This window comes from Phascolarctos cinereus, unplaced genomic scaffold (assembly GCF_003287225.1).
Source record: "Phascolarctos cinereus isolate Bilbo 61053 unplaced genomic scaffold, phaCin_HiC Scaffold_726;HRSCAF=1367, whole genome shotgun sequence".
NCBI classification, from domain to species: domain Eukaryota; kingdom Metazoa; phylum Chordata; class Mammalia; order Diprotodontia; family Phascolarctidae; genus Phascolarctos; species Phascolarctos cinereus.
The window spans coordinates 303,563,047-303,582,777 of record NW_027556098.1 but is presented as its reverse complement, the minus strand read 5'-3'; the positions used below and the strand labels follow the sequence as shown (position 1 = coordinate 303,582,777).

The window sequence follows — 19,731 nt, the reverse complement described above, 5'->3', positions numbered from 1 at the left end:
TCCTTTGGGGGAATCCAGAAGAGGGGAGAAATTTCATAAATTCCAAGACCATTGCACATAGCCATGATTCAAATATGTGTAATTCAGAAAAATTCCAAAGCTAAATATGTATGTATGTATGTATGTATGTATGTATGTATGCATGCATGTATATATATATATATACATATATATATATATATATATATATATATATATATATATATATATATATATATATATATATATATATATATATATATGAATTTAATCAGTCAACAAGCATTTATTACGGAACTGTGTCAGGTACTGCAAATACAAAGTGAAAAAAAAAACAGCAACAAAACCATACCAAAAAATAAGAACCCTTCTTTTAACCAGTTTCTGTTGTTAGAGGTTAAGATGAAAGCAGATTCTGAGCTGAGGAAGTTGAGGTGAAAAAGGCAGAGAGGTTGAGAATGAGATGAAGAAGGGGAAATAGAAAGGGGAGCAATGAGTTGGGAGAGGGAAGAATTACAAAATTGGGAGTTGGAAGGGACTTCATGGTCTATCTAATCAAATTCATACACCACAGGAATCCTCATTTTAACATACCCACAAGTGGTCACCGAGAACGAGAGGGGCTGAAGCATAAGGAACCCAGGATTCTCTGTGGCAAGCAAAGTATGCGAGGAATTTAACGATCTGGATGGCCTTGAAAGCTTAGTAGGAATTGTGGTCACAGATCATTAAGCCACAAAAATTAATTGACACCAACCAAAGTGAGACTAGTTAGTAAACCAAAATGTTAATTTATTAATATTTAAGGAGAGTTATATTCTTTTGGTCACGGTACTACAGGCAAGATATTTCTTCTAATAATTACATGTACATCTCTTTGGCCATGACACTTTCTTAATCCTCTTTCTGGTATAAACATTCTGATGTGTCCTGTTGACAGCCTCTGATATCTGGGTTTTCTGCTGATAATCAATATTCTTTTCAGAATACATGATTCTTGTTTTATTATTTCACTGTTACTTTTAGTCTCTATATTTATCCCATCCCAGGGATAAGATGCCTTAGGTTAATTAATGTTTTTTAATGTAACATAATTACTTATATTAATAAGAAAAACTTGTTTTTGACATTTATCTTCTTTTTAGTCTGGTTTTTGGTCTAGATGGGTTTCAGAGCTGAGTCCTATTTGTGAATACACTGAATCTAGTTGCCAATCCAGAGGCTCCCCATCTGGTTCTATTTGTAAATAATGTCTTTTCTATTTCTAGGATTAAAAAATTCACCTTGAACCAAGAAGTCATTTTAAAACCACCCCTTTAAAGCCGTATTATATGAAAGGAGGTTTGTTTGAAATGGATTATCCTATGTTACACCCTATATCATCATCATCATTTTCTTCTTCTCCTTCTCCTTCTTCTTCTTCTTCTTCTTCTTCTTCTTCTTCTTCTTCTTCTTCTTCTTCTTCTTCTCCTTCTTCTTCTCCTTCTTCTTCTTCTTCTTCTTCTTCTTCTTCTTCTTCTTCTCCTCCTCCTCCTCCTCCTCCTCCTCCTCCTCCTCCTCCTCCTCCTTCTTCTTCTTCTTCTTCTTCTTCTTCTTCTTCTTCTTCTTCTTCTTCTTCTTCTTCTTCTTCTTCTCCTCCTCCTCCTCCTCTTCTCCTCCTCCTCCTCCTCCTCTTCCTTCTCCTCTTCCTCCTCCTTCTTCTTCAAAACAACACCATCAATTTCAACGATGTCTTAAATGTGAGATCTCCCTTCACATGGGCAGATCAACTGGCCTGTAATTTAGTATGTAAACTTTAGAGAGTTGCATGAAGCCCACAGAGGCTAAGTGACTTGTCTATGATCCCCAAATTAGTGTCAGAGGCAGGATTTAAATCTAGGTTTTCCTGAAGTCAATTTCAAAGAACACTATTTTATATTAAATGACATGGACCTCTCAAATATGACATATTGAACATGAAAATCAGTATGTTGTATGACATATATTGGATTTGATGTCCATTAATGAAAGTACTGGTGTCAAGAAATGGTTCTTCATCTCAGTGTTAAATTTCTGAGTATATCTAGTAAAATTTTGTTGCAATGCAGTTACTAATTCTACAGCAAAATTCAATGTGAAGTAGGTCTTTCTTGGAAAATAGAATTGTAGAAGTATCAAAATGCAGTTGACTGCAGTCCTATGGTACAAGTCACACGGATGGCCTGCCAATGTTCCAGGGCATGACATCTTAAAGATGTGTATCACCGCATTGTGAATATACCAGTGTCCCACTGTCAGGTGACTTTTTGATATTCTTAAAAAAAACATAAAACAATTACTACATCCCTTGAAAATTAGTCTTTGAATGAACTGACAGACCTATTTACTGAGTGAAAACATCAGTATTTGAAAGCATATTATTACAAGTGAGATTTTTTTTTTCTCAGTAAGCTCTTCGACATTCATAGGACCCCCATACCCCATTCCCATCGTCCTTTGTCCAGGATAGATTCTCATGAAGAGAGGTTGTATCCAGGGACTCATCTGAAGAGAGCTGAATCACCTTGGGAGTTAAATCATTGGTCACTGTCATAAAAGGTGTGAAAGAGTAGGAGGAAGGAGTGGGGTAACCTGATGTATAATGTAGGTCCTCCAGGGCATGCAGTGAGTAGGGCTGAGCTCCAGGGACAGCAGCCCCCCAACCAGAGCTTCTGTGTTGAGAGGGGCTTCCAGACTCCTGTGGTGAAAGGCAATTAGTGCCAGCTGGTAGTGTTTGCAGTGGGTCTGAAGACGCCACATCAGGCTGGTTAAGGCTATCAGGCACTGTTTGCTCCCATGAGTCTCTCTGAGGAAAAAAAAATGAGAAAAGTTGCTGAATGTTGGCAAGAAATGGAATTACATTTTCATGTCTAGGAATTCCCCATCAAATATCTTATACAGAAGTACAGGCTAGAAAGGGGACTTTATTTTTTCCTCTGCTAGATGGAACCCTAGTTTTTAGCTCATCTGTTTAGTTTGGTTTATTTCTATAAAAGTTTATTTCATTTCCTAATTTAGATTTGTACTTACTATCTATACACTGTTCTCCTTCCTCCCTCCCAGAGAAAAGAAATACAGGAACAAAATGCAACTTTTTGAGTCCAGTGCCACACACTGCGCATGGCTGAAGGCTGGAGCTAGACTTTCTTATAAAGTAGTTACTTTAATAAGCCTTGCATGATCCAGAAGGGACCTTTTCCCCAAATCGTCACCCTTCCCCCTGCAGCTATAATGCTGCCTAAAATTCATCTATTGAAGATTTCTTAATTCCTGAAGGTTTTTGAGTCTTCAGGAATGCTTGGTTAAAATGCAAATACTGTTGAGAGGTTAACACCTCTAAGCCTTTATCAGAGTTCACAGCCTTAGCAGGAATTATGATAATTAAGAAGAAAGAACTACAGGGACGAGAGGACAGGGACTGGGCAGGAAACTTAAGGATCCCAAGAGAAGGAGAGATGTTGAAATGGAAGACAGATGGCCTACTTCTCAATTTTTACAGATACAAGATTTACACTCTTTGCAGGCCAGAATCCCTATGATGTTTCCTTGAATGTTTTGGGGACACCACTTGAATTGTCTTTCAATTCTCACGTCTGTAACATCAGGTGGGAGTGCTTCTCCACAATGAATTTGGGGGAATCCTAACTATACCTGCGATTTCATTGGTTTAGGGAATTCCCAGATGACTGCATCTACCAATGCAAGTCAGTCCCATTGCAATTTAGTCAGTCCTAGAGAAGTTGCCTAGAGTACTGATTGGTCAAAGCAACAAGTAGGATTTAAGCCCTAGTCTTCCTATTTACTCTATTTACTACCCTCACATTGCCGCCTGCAATGAATTAAAATTTGTTAAATCACTGAAATCCATTAAGTATTAATACAGTGACAAGAATGATAAATTAGCATTTATCTACAGGATGAAACTTTTTTTCTCAGGAGTTTGAAACCAATTTCTAAGAAGGGCTTTCCCTCAGTGAGTATTCTTGTAGTAGTTATTAGGCAGTGCCATAGTATAATCCCCTTGTTTCTCGGGCTACGCTAAAATGCATAAGCAGTGTCCTGCAGTACAGAGTCAGTTTGCTGAGCTTGGGGAGTGGGGGTGGGGTATTCAATTGGCCTACAAGAAAACAAATCAATCCTGGGTGAAAAGTCTCTTTGTCAGAGACTCTCAGGGGTCAGCTTCAGAGCAGCCTCAGTGAATTCCCCAACTTGGTTGTGAGACAGGTTGGTGATCTGCACAAATTCTCCCCGCTGTCAGCTTACTCTCCAAGAATCTCCGAATACTCACAAATACGAAGTGGGTGGAGTCACTTGGAAAATGTGGTTGTAGAAGCGGCGGGGGCAAGGGCGAAGCACCAAAGAGAGAGCTCGTGTTGGGGGTGAGAGCTGCCGGGCGGTAGTCTCCATAAGGCTCGGAAAAGTAGGAATCCAGGATCGGTGGGTAATTTTGCATTGCAGAGGACTCACAGGAAAAGGGTTTAGCCAGGGTTGATTGGTAGCCATCATTTGAAAATTGTTTACTGTTGTGGAAATCCGAGTCAGATAAAAAAGATCTTCTAACACCATAGTAACCTGACGTTGCAGGTGAGCCTATTGCCAATTTTAAAACAAAACAAAACGGGGGCGGGGGAGGAGAGGAGAGAGAAAGAATAATAAGTCTAAATGATGAGAGCTGGTCAATCACTTTTGTGCTCTCTTGTATCTTATGAATGCCTCCCTGATACTAACACTATAAACATCCATGGATAAGTATCCTGGGAAAAAGCCAAGTTGTCCTGAGCTGTCACTCTTAAATTCTCTGATCAAAATAGCAGTCATTTACTCTGCTCTTAAGTATGAATCCATCAGAGACTGCTTGGGAAGGTTAGCATGGTATATACAATTAGTCCATCCTGGTGCTTACAGCCCCCTACAATCTGGCTCCAATCTATTTCTCCAGCCTTATCTATATAAAGGATATAAACATATCCTTCATATGTTTTGAGTTCCAGTCAAATTGGAATAAGTGCTATACCTTCCCTAGTCTGTGACCTGGCTCATGCCATTCAGGATGCCTGGAATGCACCCCTCACCTCCCCACCAGTCTCCTCCACCAGTTGAAATCAAGGTTTAGTTCCAATCTAGCTTGCAGGTCTACTTTAGGTGTGATCTGCTCCAATAAACCCCTCCTCATCTCCTCAGTCAGAAGTAATGTCCCTTGGTTTCTCATAGTATCTTTTCTGTACCTTGGTTTTGATTTTATTATACTATGATTTCTATTATGATTCAGTGGCTGTCTGTCTCACCTCTCTCATTTGACTAACTCTTTGAGGATAGGGATAAGGGCAAGAATCACGTTTTTGTTCTTTCTAAATTTTTATGCATTTGGGCACCTAGGGTAGCACCCTATATCACTAAGAGTGTTTGATATTTGTTGTTTCATTGAATTAAACAACTTTGTATTCCTTATGTCCAAAGTGAGTATGTAATAAATACCGGTTGAAATAAATGGACTTGAATGAACAAAACAAAGTAAAAACACCTTTCAAATGATCTATAAATTTTGTGAATCTATTTACCTTCTCTGCACCTTCTATTGCCACAGTCCTTCTATAGGGGTCATTGTTCAAACTACCTTTGTCCTTGGACAAGAAGGGTTGGATCCCAGATTATGTAGTTTTGGATTTAGCCATTCAACAAACAATCAATAAATAATCTATTTTGTGCAAGGCATTGTGGACACTTGGGGTGGTGGTATCCAGAAGCACTTAACACAAAGGTTTGCATGGAGAAGACATCCAATAAATAAATGTTCGTTGTTGATGGTGACGGCAAGCAGGTAACTGTGAGGCAAGGGCAAGAGTCTGGGGCTGGCATTTTCTGGTCTTTACTATGCTTATATTATCTGCCTCCCTCTAGTGGCTAATACATTATCCTTCAACCAGGTCTGAAAGAACAGAAAGTAAAGCCTTGAACTTTTTAAAAGAGAGGGCTGGAACGAAAGGGGGATAAGAAATTCAATTCAATTCAACAGGCATTTATTAAGTACCTGCTATGTGCTAGTCAAGGTACTAAGCTCTGGGAATACAAAGACAAAAATGAAAACAGTTCCCGCCGTCAAGGAGCTTACATTCCATCGGAAGAAAGGTATGTACAGATAAGTAAATACAGAATATTTACAAAGCAGTTTTGGGAAGGTGGGGTGGGAAGCAGTAGCAGTTGTTGGGATCATGAAAAGCTTATTGCAGGAGATAATACTTGAGCTATGATTTGCATGGAGCTAGTGATTGTAAGACGCAGAGATGAGGAGGGAGAACATTCTAGGAATGTAGAACTGACCTGTGCAGAAAAAAAAAAAGCCCCAGAGAAGAGGGAAGAAATATCAGGTACAGAGAGTTGTAAGAGGGCCAATTTGGTAGGAATACAGAATGCATGCGGGGCACTAATAGGATATCAATCTGGAGACCCAGGGTGGAGACAACTGTGATGTCCCCAAATGCCAAAGAAGAAGAATTTCAAGATGACCTTATTCATGTATGAAGGAAAGTCGGTGAGATGATTGGGATGGCAAGGAAAATGTTAAACATTGCTTTTGAACTGTGCTGCTACTACATTTTAGGGAAAAGTCACATTTTCAAAGGTAGGTGATGTTACATTTTTCTCTCTTTTTTTGCAGCAGAAGGTGATCTATTGGTTGAAAATATGTGCAGTTGCAAAAATCAATGTGCTACCGACTGAGATATCCTAATCAATTAAATCTGGAATGATGTGCCCTCTCAGAAGCTGCGTTCCCACCACACAGGGACAACTCCGAGTCCCCTATTCTATTCTTTACCCCAGATAGAGGAGGAGGTGGCAACGTGGGGATAGGGAGAGAGTTCCTAAACCAAGAGCACCAATTAATCTCCCTTTCCTCTAAATTCCTACAGCACTTCATATTATGTCCATTATTATTTCATATATGTTAGCCTTCTCTTTAGCATTCACGTATAAGCTCCATGGAGTGAGGGATCATGTCTACTACTTTCATATTTCTTGCAACCATTTGATATCGTGCCATACAGGCCATAAGTTATCTCAGGACGGAAGATTTAGAGACTCAAGAAACTTGAGAGATCATAATCTGACCCCTTCACTTCACAGATGAAAACAAACAAACAAAAAACAAACTGAGGCCCAGAGAGGTGCAGTAAGTAATTTGTCCAAGCTACCCCCATCGTCAATGGCAGAACCGAGATTCGAACCCAGGGCTTCTGAAGCTGAATGAAATTAGAATTCTCCAGACAGGAACAAGAATGTCATTGTAATCCACTCTATTCCATCTTGAGCTCTGTATCCAAAAGCTTCTAATCCTGCCATAAGTTTGAAGACTACAGTTACAGCCTTTGTGTGAAGGGGGGCTATTCCAGGAAAAATTTACACAAGTGAAAATTAAATCAATAAATAAAGCTGTGTTTTACACAACAATATTTAGAGCTACAAGGGTGGGTAAGGCCAAGAACAGAATATGTAAATAATGTTCCCATGCCCTCATATCCAAATTTCCAACTCCTGGATAGAAAGATCCTTTAAAAAAAAAGAAGATAATTCTGCTTTTAGGAATATGGCAATTCTTAATTCTTAAAAGGATGGAAGACATGTTAAGATTTTAGGCAAAATGAGAAATTACAGGAACTGGCCAGTAGTAGCCACTTCCAGGTTCAAAGGAACAGTAAATGGAATCTGGGAATGCAGGATGGAGAGCTGCCACTAGACATACTTGGGTTCTCAACTGAAATACATTTTTTGACCTTATCATTGGCACTGAAGGTATTGAAGCTACTATTCACTCATTTAATAAGCATTTATTTAGTACTTACAATTCGTAAGGCATTGTATTGATAAACTTCCCAAATTACTAGTATTCTTTCTTTTTGGAATTACTTTGTTTTACTTTGGGCACGAATTTTATTAACTTACTTTTTTGTATGTTCGCATGTTATATCTTGTCCCCACCATCCCACCTCCAAACCCAGGGGGTTATAAATTTTTCTGGGGCAGACAGGTTTTGTTATTGTCTTTCCCTCTACACCCAACATGGTGCCTTTTACATAGTAAGTGCTTTAAAATGTTTGTTGAATTAGATTGAATAGTTAGCTGCTGGTGGCACAGAGACAAAATGCAAAACTGTCCTAGCCCCTCAAGAAACTTACGTTTTCCAGGACAATAGAAGACGGTCTTATATCAGACGGATTCTAGACAGTATGGAGGGTTGAGTTTTATTCACTTCTCCTCCCTATGTATCAAGAACGGTCTTTGAAATCCTATTATTACAGATAGATTTTATTTTTCCCTCTTTTCTAGTTATTGCTTCTTAAACTAATGGGTTGTTAGCTCCTTTACAAAATTCTTTAGAGTATGTGCTAAATCTGTTCTTTAGATACCTGTGAAGGGAAATTTTGTCATTATTTTCAAAGACCTAATTGATAACTGGACTACTTAACCATCTTCCTCTAGACTAGGGGTTCTGACTTTGTGGTTCATAGACCCCTAATAAGTCCATGGATAGATTTCTGAGTGGAGGAGGGGGTGTCTAAGACTGTTTTTTTAAAATTGATAACTGTATTTCGATATGATTGGTCTCCTTTGTACATCTGTATATTTTATTTTAATCATTTAAAAACATTATTCTGAGAAGGGGGTCTATAGGCTCCCTCTGATTGTTAAAGGGGTCCATGACACAAAATGTTCTATATTAAGTCTGTGATTCCCCCTGAATTGGGTGACAGGCTTTCAATAGAGCGTACAAAGATAATAACGATTATAGTAGGCCGTGTGTGAGTGAGTATATGCTGTACCTGAAGAGAAAATGCATTGGGAAATATTATTTAGTGTTGCAAAATATGTATGCCACATGAAAATCAATTGCCTGATTTTAACCAAAAAATAAATAATTGATGGAGCTGTTTGTTGTACTCACCTGGCATCTGGACAAATGGAGACTGAGAGGCATTGGTACCACCCTGGAAAACAAAGACAGTTGGAATGTGTTCTCCTGACTTTCCAAGTACAAGGCAAAAGACTGTAGACGTTGTTTTGCAGGCTTCATTTTCAGAAGCCCTGAGGTACAGATTTCAAGTATTATAGGAGCAGGTGTAGCAAACAGAAAGAACTCAAGCTCTTAAATGCTAACAATGGTTTCAGGAATGCTAAAATGGAAGAATTTATCTTTTGTTATTTATTGTTTACTTTCTTATCTTAAGAACTATGAGTGGAGATTCTGGTTCTAAGGCACAGGGATGGAACGTGAAATGAAAATATGGCCCTTAAAGTTAAGCTCACGGGCGGTGATGTGTAATAACTGACATCTCTACAGAGATTTATATATAATACCTCATTTGAATCTCACAATAACATTGTGAAGGAGGTACTATAGATATTATTACAGATGTGGAGTCTGAGGCACAAAAACTTGCCCATGTTCATACAGCTAGTAAGTATCAGAAGCGGTATCTGAATCCAGGTCTCTCTAATTTCAGGTCCAGCCCTCTACCCATTATTAGACCATGCTGCCTGTGTAGCAGAAACACTCTTAAACCCAGGGTCAAGAGATTTGCATTCCATTATCATAATTGCATTCATAGAATTTAGAGCTGGAAGGAATAATCCAAAGGAACAATCTATCATCCCTGCCACCATCACCACCACCACCAACTACTGACCAATAGCCACAGTTAATCAATCAGCTTTGAGGCTGTTAAGCCTAAGAGCTCTAGGAACACTGATGTCCTCTGGCCTTTGCTTCTAGGCCCCACTCTCTTCCCCTCTCCCCTCTTTCAGCCATCATCTATGGAAACAACCCTTGTGCCAGAGGCAAATGCCTCTGTAAGTTCTTCCTCTCCTCCTTCCTCCCTTCTCTATCCCCTTTACCTCCCTCCAAACACCCTGAAAATCCAGAAAAGAAGTTGTCACTAGTGAAGTCCTTGGCATCATCAAATGGTTCCTTAGCAGAAACATTTATGGTTGTATTAATGAAAATGACACTAAAGAACTATCAGCCTTGCTTCTGTACCCTGAAGAGCGCTAAGCCTTTCCCTCTGACTTGTAGATGAGATTTCCTGTTCATGTCATCTCCCCTATGAGAATGGGAAGTCCCTGAGGGTACACACCATCTTTTCTTTTTTAATCTGCAGTGCTTAGTACAGTATGTATTTTATGCTTAATAATTGTTTTTTCATTTATTCATTTCATTCATTCCAAAGATGCTGAAGCTCAAAAAGATAGCTCTGATGCTGAATTCCAACATCTAATATTTTGGCTTTAAATTCTCAGTTATGGTATGATGTTAATACTTTGGAAACTTCAGCATAAAGCTCTTTTGGTGTATGAAATGATCAAGGCCAGCTTGGTTTAGTATCTCATCCACATATTGCATGGAAAGAAGGTAAAGGACAAAACTATAACAACACATTTCTTTGTTTTCCTCACCAGGCTCCCTGCTACAATCAGCTGGAAGAGCCATTACTCTTCCCTCCTCAAACTCAGCCTTCTTTTCAGAATACTTTGGGTCCCCTGAAAGGTTACTGTGGCCCCAGTCACAAAAGTCCCTTCCTTTTTTGGACTCTCTTTTTGATTAAGAGGCCCCAGTGGCTCCCTATTGCCTACAGACATTGAAAGTCTTTCACAATCTGGCTCTAACTTATTTTTCCAGACTATTTTCTCAGGACTCTGTCTCTTACATGCTCTGTCTCAGCCAGGCTAGTCTTCTTGTCATTCCTCTTATATTCCTCTGTGCCTCTTGCCTGAAACACTCTCCCTCCTTACCTCTACCTCTTGAAATCCCAGGCTCCTTTTAAGACACTTAAGTGTCAATATCTTGCATGAAGCATTTCCTCAGTCATTAGGGCTCTCCCTACTCTCCTCCCAATTAATTATGTATTGTTTCTGCCTCTGTCTCTACACATATGTATACAAACTAAATATACATATACAGACAACATGAGTACACATATGTATATAAGTATACATATGTGTATGTATATTTATATATTTATATTTATTCATCCACTTTATTATTTATTTATCTATCAGTTCATTTATTTACTTAGCTGTATATGTGTTTTTCCCCAAAGTGTAATGTAAGCTTCTTAGAGTAAGAGACTGTTTTATTTTTATCTTTGTATTCCTAGTGCCTAGTACGATGCCTAGTGCAGGGTAGACACAATAAATGACTGTTGAGTTTAATTCCGTACATTTGCAGAAGTGGGATGAAAGGAAGAGTTACTGCAGTTACTTTCAGTAAATATATGGGAAGAGCAGGAAAATGGTATCAAAGGATACTTTATTTAGAACTGGAAGGGACCCAAGAGGTCAGGTCCAACCTTCTCATTTTCCAGATGAGAAAACTGGAGCTGAGAGGTGAAGTACTGGCCACAGTCACAGAGGTAGCAAGTGGAACATGGGATATAGGAATCTTGAACCTTTATCTTATTTATTTTATGATTGGGGGAATAAAAAGGGAATATTAGTATATATAAGTGCCACAAGCGTAGCAATGAAAAGGTGACTGTAATGATCTGTTATGCTTCCCTGGTGACAGCAGAAAGAAATGATTATATTGGCTCTCCTAGATTTCCAGACTAATAAATATACACTATGTGGGTGAATATCACTTCTCTTCCACCCCTTCTTCAAAAAAGATAGCTATTTGCAACCCATCTGTCTGCCAATAGAGCTGCCCAATAGGATGTTGTTCTACCTCCTGAGATACCAATTTGTGCTGCTAGGGCTTCCTTTTCTTTTCATCCATCAGCTTCTTTGCTTACCCTTCTTATAATCCCTCTTGTGTTTCTTCTCCCTCTTAGAGCTTCTTCCTCTTCCAAGCTTATATTTACTGAAGGATAGCAGTTCTAGGCTTTTGAAACCACAGAATTCTCAATAACTAACATAGCCTTTAAGAAAAATGAATTTTATTTACTATTAAATGAAAAATCCTAAATCTTGAATGTAGAACCATATGCTTTCCTGTGTCCATATACTCCCTTGCTATTCCTTTCTATTTCAAGTAGCTTAGACAGTTCCTCTTTTAATCCCCCTTCTGGCAATGTTTGCAAAGAAAAAGACTAGAGAATGCTTTGGAGACTTCAACCACAGAGATTACCTTCCACCTATATTTTATATATTTTATATATCTTATATGTATCTAGTTGTTTGCATGTTCTCTCCCCTAATAGACTGCGAGCTCCTTGAGGACAGGGATCATGTTTTTTCCTTTCATTGTATCTCTAACACTTAGCACAGTGAGTGGTACATAGTAAGCCCTTAATAAATGCTTGTTGACTGGCTGACAGTAACCTTTCAGGTGACCTCTTCCCACCTCATCAATGAATGGAACCCAGTTTCAATGCAAACACTACATTGAATATGGAGCTATGCTGTGGGTAACAGCACAAATCCTCTCTTTCCTTAATTTTCTTCAAGTACAGCATTTTCACTTTCTGTTCCTCAGTATCACAAAGTCATACAATGGTAGAGTACTAAGGATAATCTAGTTCAACTTTCTTATTTTAAAGGTGAGGCCCAAATGAAGGTGGGTGGGGACAGAGGAAGGGAGAATATTTGGAACTCAAAGTTTTAGAAATGAATGTTAAAAATTGTTTTTGCATGCAACTGGGAGATAAGATACACAGGCAATGGGGTATAGAAATCTGTCTTACACTACAGGAAAATAGAAGGGGAAGGGGATAAGGAAATGAGGTGGTAATAGAAGGGAGAACAGATTGGGTGAAGGGGGAATCAGGGAATGGGGAGAAAATTTGGAACTCAGAATCTTGTGGAATTGAAGGTTGAAAACTAAAACTAAATAAATAAATTGAAAAAAAATAAAGGTGAGGCTCAGACAGGTGATGTATCTTGCCGAAGGTCACATAAATGGTGCCCATCACAGGACCATCAATTCAGGTCTGCTATTTTTTTCTACAAAGTTATCAAATATTATGGCAATTAGATTGATTGAATGTTAGAATCAGTTTATTCCTGAAGACTCAAGTCAGAAAGGCCAAGATTCTTTTCACTTAAGTGTGAAGGGAACAACGGTCCCAAGGTACTATTGAGAAAGGAATAGGAAAACATTTTTTTTTCTAGTTTGTATTATAAATATGGTGAAGTGGGACTTAGAATATTAGCTTATATGACTGTCTAGTTTCAACTGTGCTGTGGATAGGCTCCCCCAGGCCCTCTGCAGGCCTAGGCTCATTTTGTTCAGTGTTGTCATCCATTAAATAATCTACTTTTTAGAAAAGTCATTAGTGTACGTTAATTCAGCCTTACAGTAGGGTATTCACCAAGTCTGCACTTCTTGTGGCCCATCAGAAAGGAAAAAAGAAATCTAGGAATCATAAAGCCCTATGTTCTATCCTGTCCTTTTCATTAATTAACTCTGTGCCTTAAAGCAAATCACTTAACTGCTGGTCTTTGTGCCTCTATTTCATCATTTGTCAAAATGGGAATAATAAGAATACTTGACCTCCCTACCTCATAGGTCTGCTGTGAAGATTGAATAAGATCATCACTGAGGACACATTGAAAAAATTGAGAGTACATACATTTAAAAGATAGCATTAAAGATGTAGGCAGTAGCTACAGGGTTCAAACAGATCACATACACATCTGGTCATGTATAGAAGAAATCAGTAGTGCTTTCTCTGGTGTAAATGTCATATCCTCTTTGGGTACTTTGTTAGTTCTTGATTTTGATAATATACAGGGCAATAATAATGGTTTCAGATCATCTTAGAATTGAAGAAGTCTAAAGAATGAATGTGTTAGGATTAGATAGGGATTTCAAGCAGAAAGATTTCCAGATCTGAAAACTTATTTGGTTGGTTTAAGGATAAGTGGCTGAGAAATCATTCTTCAGAATGAGGGGTAAGTGGAATACTATTGTGCTATAAGAAATGATGAACAGGCTGATTTCAGAAAAACCTGGAAAAACCTATATGGTCTGATGCTGAGTGAAGTGAGCAGAACCAAGAGGACTTTGTACACAATAACAGCCACATTATGCGATGACTAATATTGTTAAACTGAACCCTTCTCAGCATTACAAGGATCTAAGACATCACCAGAGGCCTCGGGATGGAAAATGCTGTCCACATCCAAAGAAAGAACTATGGAAGTTGAATCTCTATCACTTATTTTTATCTTCTGTTGAGTTTTGTTTCATCTTTCTGATGGTTCCTCCTATTGGTCTTAATTTTTACTTACAACTTCACTAATGTGAAAATATGTTTAATAGGAATGTAAATGCAAAGACTATATCAGATTGTGCGCTGTCTTGGGAAGCGGGGGGAGGAAGGGGGAGAAAAATTTTCAACTCAGAAGCATATGGAAGTGATTGTTGATAAATCAATAAATTAATAAAATTGGAAAAAAAGAGAAAAAAGAATGAGGGGTAAGAGTGATGAGAATGTAGTATCATATACACATACAAATTTTTAGTACCCTGGGAAGGGAAAGCTCAGATCCACATTACTATCATTTGTGTCTGAGCATTTATATACATACCTACACACCCTTATCTCCCCCTGCCCACGTAAATAAGCATGTGCACATACACGCATACCCCTCCCCCCATATGCACACACACAGAGTGCACCCCTTCAAATTCTAACTCTAACCCTCTCTCTAGAAATGATGGCAAAATGAATACTGAATAGCCCATCACTTTTGACCAAGAAAGATGGTATATAATTTTCAGTTTGCATACGGCAAACAACAGGATCCTGCAATGCCAGGTAGCCAAATTTAGAGGTTTATATTTGAATGAAATTTGCCAGCCTGCAACTTCCTGTAGCTAACCCAGCAGCTTCACAGCTGCCCCAAAAGCCCCTCCATGAAAATGAGTTAATTTGAACTAATAGGTCACTGAGGTAGTAAAGTGATAAGATTAAGAGCTTTCCTTGTTCGCATTTGTGCAGGAGTTTTTATGGCCCTGTAATATTTTTTTTCTGTGTGTCAACTTAGATGAGTGCCTATATTGAAATGTGTGAGGCTTCCTAAGTACTTTTCAACCTTGTTGCAGAATAAGATTGTTCTCTCAGTATTTTGAGTTACAATATTAATTACATGGCTTAGGAAGAGTTTCTTTCTAAAATTTATCAATGTTGCCATTATTGTTGATCCAATAGCAACTGTAGTCATTTGTGTCGATTTAGTGTCAATTGTCAAGATAGTCAAAACTCCTTACAGACTTAAGAAAGTTATATGTGCTTCCTTTTTCACATTCTCAACATACCTTTGGTAGAGAAAGGGACTGGTGGTATGATGTTGAACTCTATTACATATCACAGATTTGAATACACCACACGTCAAATTATAGACCGAAAGAGATGGAAGAACCTTGGAGTTCTTTAAAAGAACATCTTTTTGCAGAAGAGGCAACCAGAGCACAGACAGATTAGCGGATTTACCCAAGATTACACAACTATCTGGGGCAGAGAAGGGACAAAAATCCAATGCGCCTGATTCTTAGTAGGGTGATTTTATTCTTCTGAAAAATACCCTTACACACCCACATACATATACATGCACACACAAACACATGTAAAGTAAAAGACTCGCATTAGTTAGCTTATGATATGAGTGCCAGTTTTGCCCTTTGATACTAGTATATAGGAACTCAATATGGAGGAGTTAGGTGCTTAAGATAACTCAGTTCCCTGGTGAAGCCAATAGCCACACTTGAGCATCCTGATTTGTTTCAGTGTTCTAATCATCAGCCAATCCCTTTCTCTTTGTAAAGTGGTTTAACTTATATACCATTTCCTTGATTGACAACTTTCAATGGCTCCCCAGGATACAATAAAACTCTTCAGTCTGGTATTTAAGCATCTGTGATCTGACTTTGACCTAAGCTTCTAGTCTAATTTCATATAATTCTTCTGTATGTACTTAATGTGGCACATGAGAATCTGGAAAAGTGCTGGTTCTTGAGCTTGAACTTGACATTCTCTCTCCTGCTGTTGTTCAGGAGCCATTTGCACAAGATATTCCCTCATACCTGACATGCATTTCTGCATTTCCCTCCCCTTCCCCCTCCCCCAGCCTTCCTCTGAGAAGTCCTATTTTCCTTCTTTCAAGGGTCAGATTAGATGCCAAGTACTCTATGAAACCTTGTCTGATCCTCTTATTCTCAGTCCTTAGTGTTCTCTATCTTCTGAAGTTTTCTTCTGTTGGTTTGTCTTACAGGAGCTAGAGGCTTTCCTCTTGTTTTCTTAATATTTGGAGAGTATCATTGTATAGCTAAGGGCTGGCCATCTCCGGTGTCTAAATTCTTGTTATGTTACTACATTGTCTCCTTTTCTTGCTCTACATGTTCTTGTTAAGGTCTTCCACATCGCTTATGATATACACTTTCTAACATACAGATGCCTCCTTGGGTCTACTCTATATCCCTCCATCATTCTCTGGGTTATTTGTAATTTCAGTTATTTCAAGGACATGCTGTTCAATGATCTGCAGTGCTATAGACATATAGCATCACTGGGAGAATACGGGTGTTAAAATTGTCTCAATTCTATGTTTATTAAGATTTATTAAAATAGTTTCTGCATAGTTAAGCACCTTCATGGGTATATGTGAATCACTAGAACACTGTACAATTTTTCAGATGCAAACCAGCTTGATCTCCTCTTTAATTCCGAGCCTCACTCATTAACTACCTGCAGCACCTGTTCCTCCTCCACCTCTCCCCCAACATAATTTGTGCTTTATTTCCTCTGTACTTTGGCTCTCATCATTCTCCTCACCTGGAATGTCTTCCATTTATTCTATAGGGGGAATACCTCTATAACAAAAAGTTTTATTTACATATTGATGGGTTAACTTGATTAGATAACCATAAAGCTATATGTCAAGAGCTTGACAATATGTGTTTTTCATCTACTTTGTTTTCAAGTGTAGATGATTAGATTGATCTCTATCTATTGCTTAGATTTCAGTGAAGAAGAACTATATAGTCCTGGAGCTAGTAGTGTCTTCTGTGAAGATGAACAATTAATGTCCACCATTATCAACAAAGAATCTTTCCTTTTTTAGATAATCCCATGTTGTATACTTGTTTTGATAATGATAACTATCAAAGGTATTTTAAAGTATGCAGAAAATGTTAACACATAGCAATATGCATTATTGAAACATTCTTTGGCTGGAATGAGTAAGAAATTATACAAGAAAATGAAGGTGTTATAATAAAATAATAAAGTTTACTCCCTTAACCACAAACAAATATATACTGAGTACCTATCATGTACAAGACATTGTGGTTAATACAAAGATGAATAAAACAGTCTCTGCATTCTAGGAATCAACAGTCTAGTTGGGGAGATATGATACACTTGTAAAAAGATAACAGAAGGCTGACTATGATAAGTGTCAAATGACTAGTAGAATCAAATAGTATCGAAGTTTGAAGAAAGGAAAGATCACTTTGAGCTAATGTGAGCAAGAAAGGCTTCATGGAAAAAGCAAAATTTGTACTGGGTCTTGAACAAAGGGTGTCATTTGAACAGTTGGAGAGGAGTGAGAAGGGCATTTCAGTTGGAGATAATGGTGACAATCCATTCTGAAGTAGGAAAATAAAAACTGTGTTTGGGAGAAATTTAGCTAAAGCAGAGGCTTTAAAAGGACCATCATATAGCTACCCTGAAATTATATAACATGTAATCTTTCCTTAGAATAAAAAGGTGTACATGACTTTATATACCTTACTTCAAGCATTACCATTTGAGATAGGCATTATTCTCATTCTAGATAGAAAACAGACATAGAAAAGTTAATTGGTGTGCTTTTTGGTCCTGGAACAAGGACAAGAAACAAGGTTTCCATGATGTTATGATGCTGACCATGATGTTTCATTTGAGAAGGTGTTACTCTGAAAACTTTAACATATATATTTCCTTGTTTAAATATATAATTATTTTTTAATCTAAGTATAATTCTTTACATACATTCTTTCTAAAACTTCATCATAATACAATTCAGCCCTATGTTCTAGCCCATTACCATCCATTTGAATTCGAATTCTTTCATCATCATCTTAATCCTCATTTGGCTTAATCTGTATGCTGAATTTGGCACTGTTGACCATGAGTTCCTTTTCAAAACTGTCCCCTCCTGGTTGTGTGAAGATAGCTACACTAATACACTGTTGGTGGAGCTTTGCACTGGCCCAATATTTCTGGAGAGGAGCTTGGAATTACGAAAAGAGGTGACGAAAATTTTCCTACTTACCCTGAGGCCTCACTCCTAGGCATTTGACTCCAAGGAATTCAAAGACAGAAAGATCTGATATAAACTAAATTTTCATAGTGGCACATTTTGTGGTATTAAATAATTGGAGATGTAGTAGATGCCCATAAATTGGGGAATCTCTAAAGAAATTGTGTTGTGAACATAATGGAACATTACTGTGCCATAAAAATTAACATGAAGAATACAGAGAAGCATGGGAGGACACATGATCTGAAGCACAGTGAAGCAATAGAACCATGAAAACAATATCTACAATGATTACAACAATATCAATAGGAATTAAAGTGACAAAAGGAAATGAATGTTGTATAATTTTAATGATTAAGCTTGCCCCCCTCCCTGCCCCAAATAGGGGAAAAAATGAATCTGTCTCCCTTCTTTGCAGAGGTGGGAGTCTACAGATGTGGAACATTGTATAAATTGCTGATGTATTGGTTAATTTTGCTGTTGTTGTTGAGTTATTTTTCAGTCATGTCTGACTCTTTGTGACCCATTTGAAGTTTTCTTAGGAAAGATACCAGAGTGGTTTGCCATTTCCTTCTCTGGCTCATTTTACAGATGAGGAAACTGAGACAAACAGGGTTAAGTGACTTGCCAAGTGTCACATGGCTGTACTATTTTTTTATATTTTTTTCTTTTTTATTACAGAGGATGGCCCTTTGGATAAGGGGAGTAGGAAGAGGTATATTGGGAAATGCAGGTGATATAAAATAAACAATATCAATAAGAATTTTAAAATAAATAAAATGTCATTTCTTCTATGAAATATTCTCTGATATATCCTATCTCTTCCTCCTATGGACCAATATTCTCTCTCTCTCTCTCTCTGTCTATATGTGTGTGTGTATGTGTGTGTGTGTGTGTGTGTGTGTGTGTATATACATATATATACACACATATATATATATACATATACTTATTACCAGTATATTTTCATATTATATCTTATATTACAATTATTTGTACATGTTTTATCTCCCCTACTATAACTTCCACAGATCCTTCTTAATGCTTAGCATAGTGCCTTGTACACATTAGTATTCATTAGATGTAAATTGAATGTATGAATGAAATCTACAAAATTTATTTCCCTCTGCTTTACTTCTCCAATTTTCTAAGAAGATAATTTTAAATGATCAATTTTTAGGCACCTGAACTATCTTGTTCTTCATTGGGATGATGAGTTTACAGAATTCTAAATTTCAGATGACTTCTTGAAGTTTTACTATGAAAAGTGAACAGTCATCTTGGGCTGGACATATAATTATGTTCATCTTAGTATCATTTCTGTGACCTAAAGTACAAAACAAAACACATTATGCTTTTGGGTCTTTGTGTGCCTTTGGAACATTGCTTGTACTAATGTAACATAGGATAACCAAAGGTACTATGATGCCCTGCTGACAAATCCCATACTTTACTTGGCACTAAGCTAGTACAGTGCTTCAGTTTTGTTAGATGGTC

General features: G+C 37.8%; 1 protein-coding gene across 1 annotated transcript in view; it reads right to left on the bottom strand.

Annotated features, from left to right (window-relative positions):
- Positions 1 to 2,401: 2,401 nt before the first annotated feature.
- Positions 2,402 to 19,731, bottom strand: part of POU2AF2 (POU class 2 homeobox associating factor 2) — a 33,786-nt gene continuing 16,456 nt past the window's right edge. Inside the window, exons 2-4 of the mRNA XM_078146189.1 lie at positions 8,936 to 8,978; positions 4,286 to 4,587; positions 2,402 to 2,803 (exon numbers count right to left, since the gene is read on the bottom strand). Of these exons, the coding sequence (XP_078002315.1) occupies positions 2,402 to 2,803; positions 4,286 to 4,587; positions 8,936 to 8,978 (747 nt within the window). The remainder of the gene's footprint in view (positions 2,804 to 4,285; positions 4,588 to 8,935; positions 8,979 to 19,731) is intronic.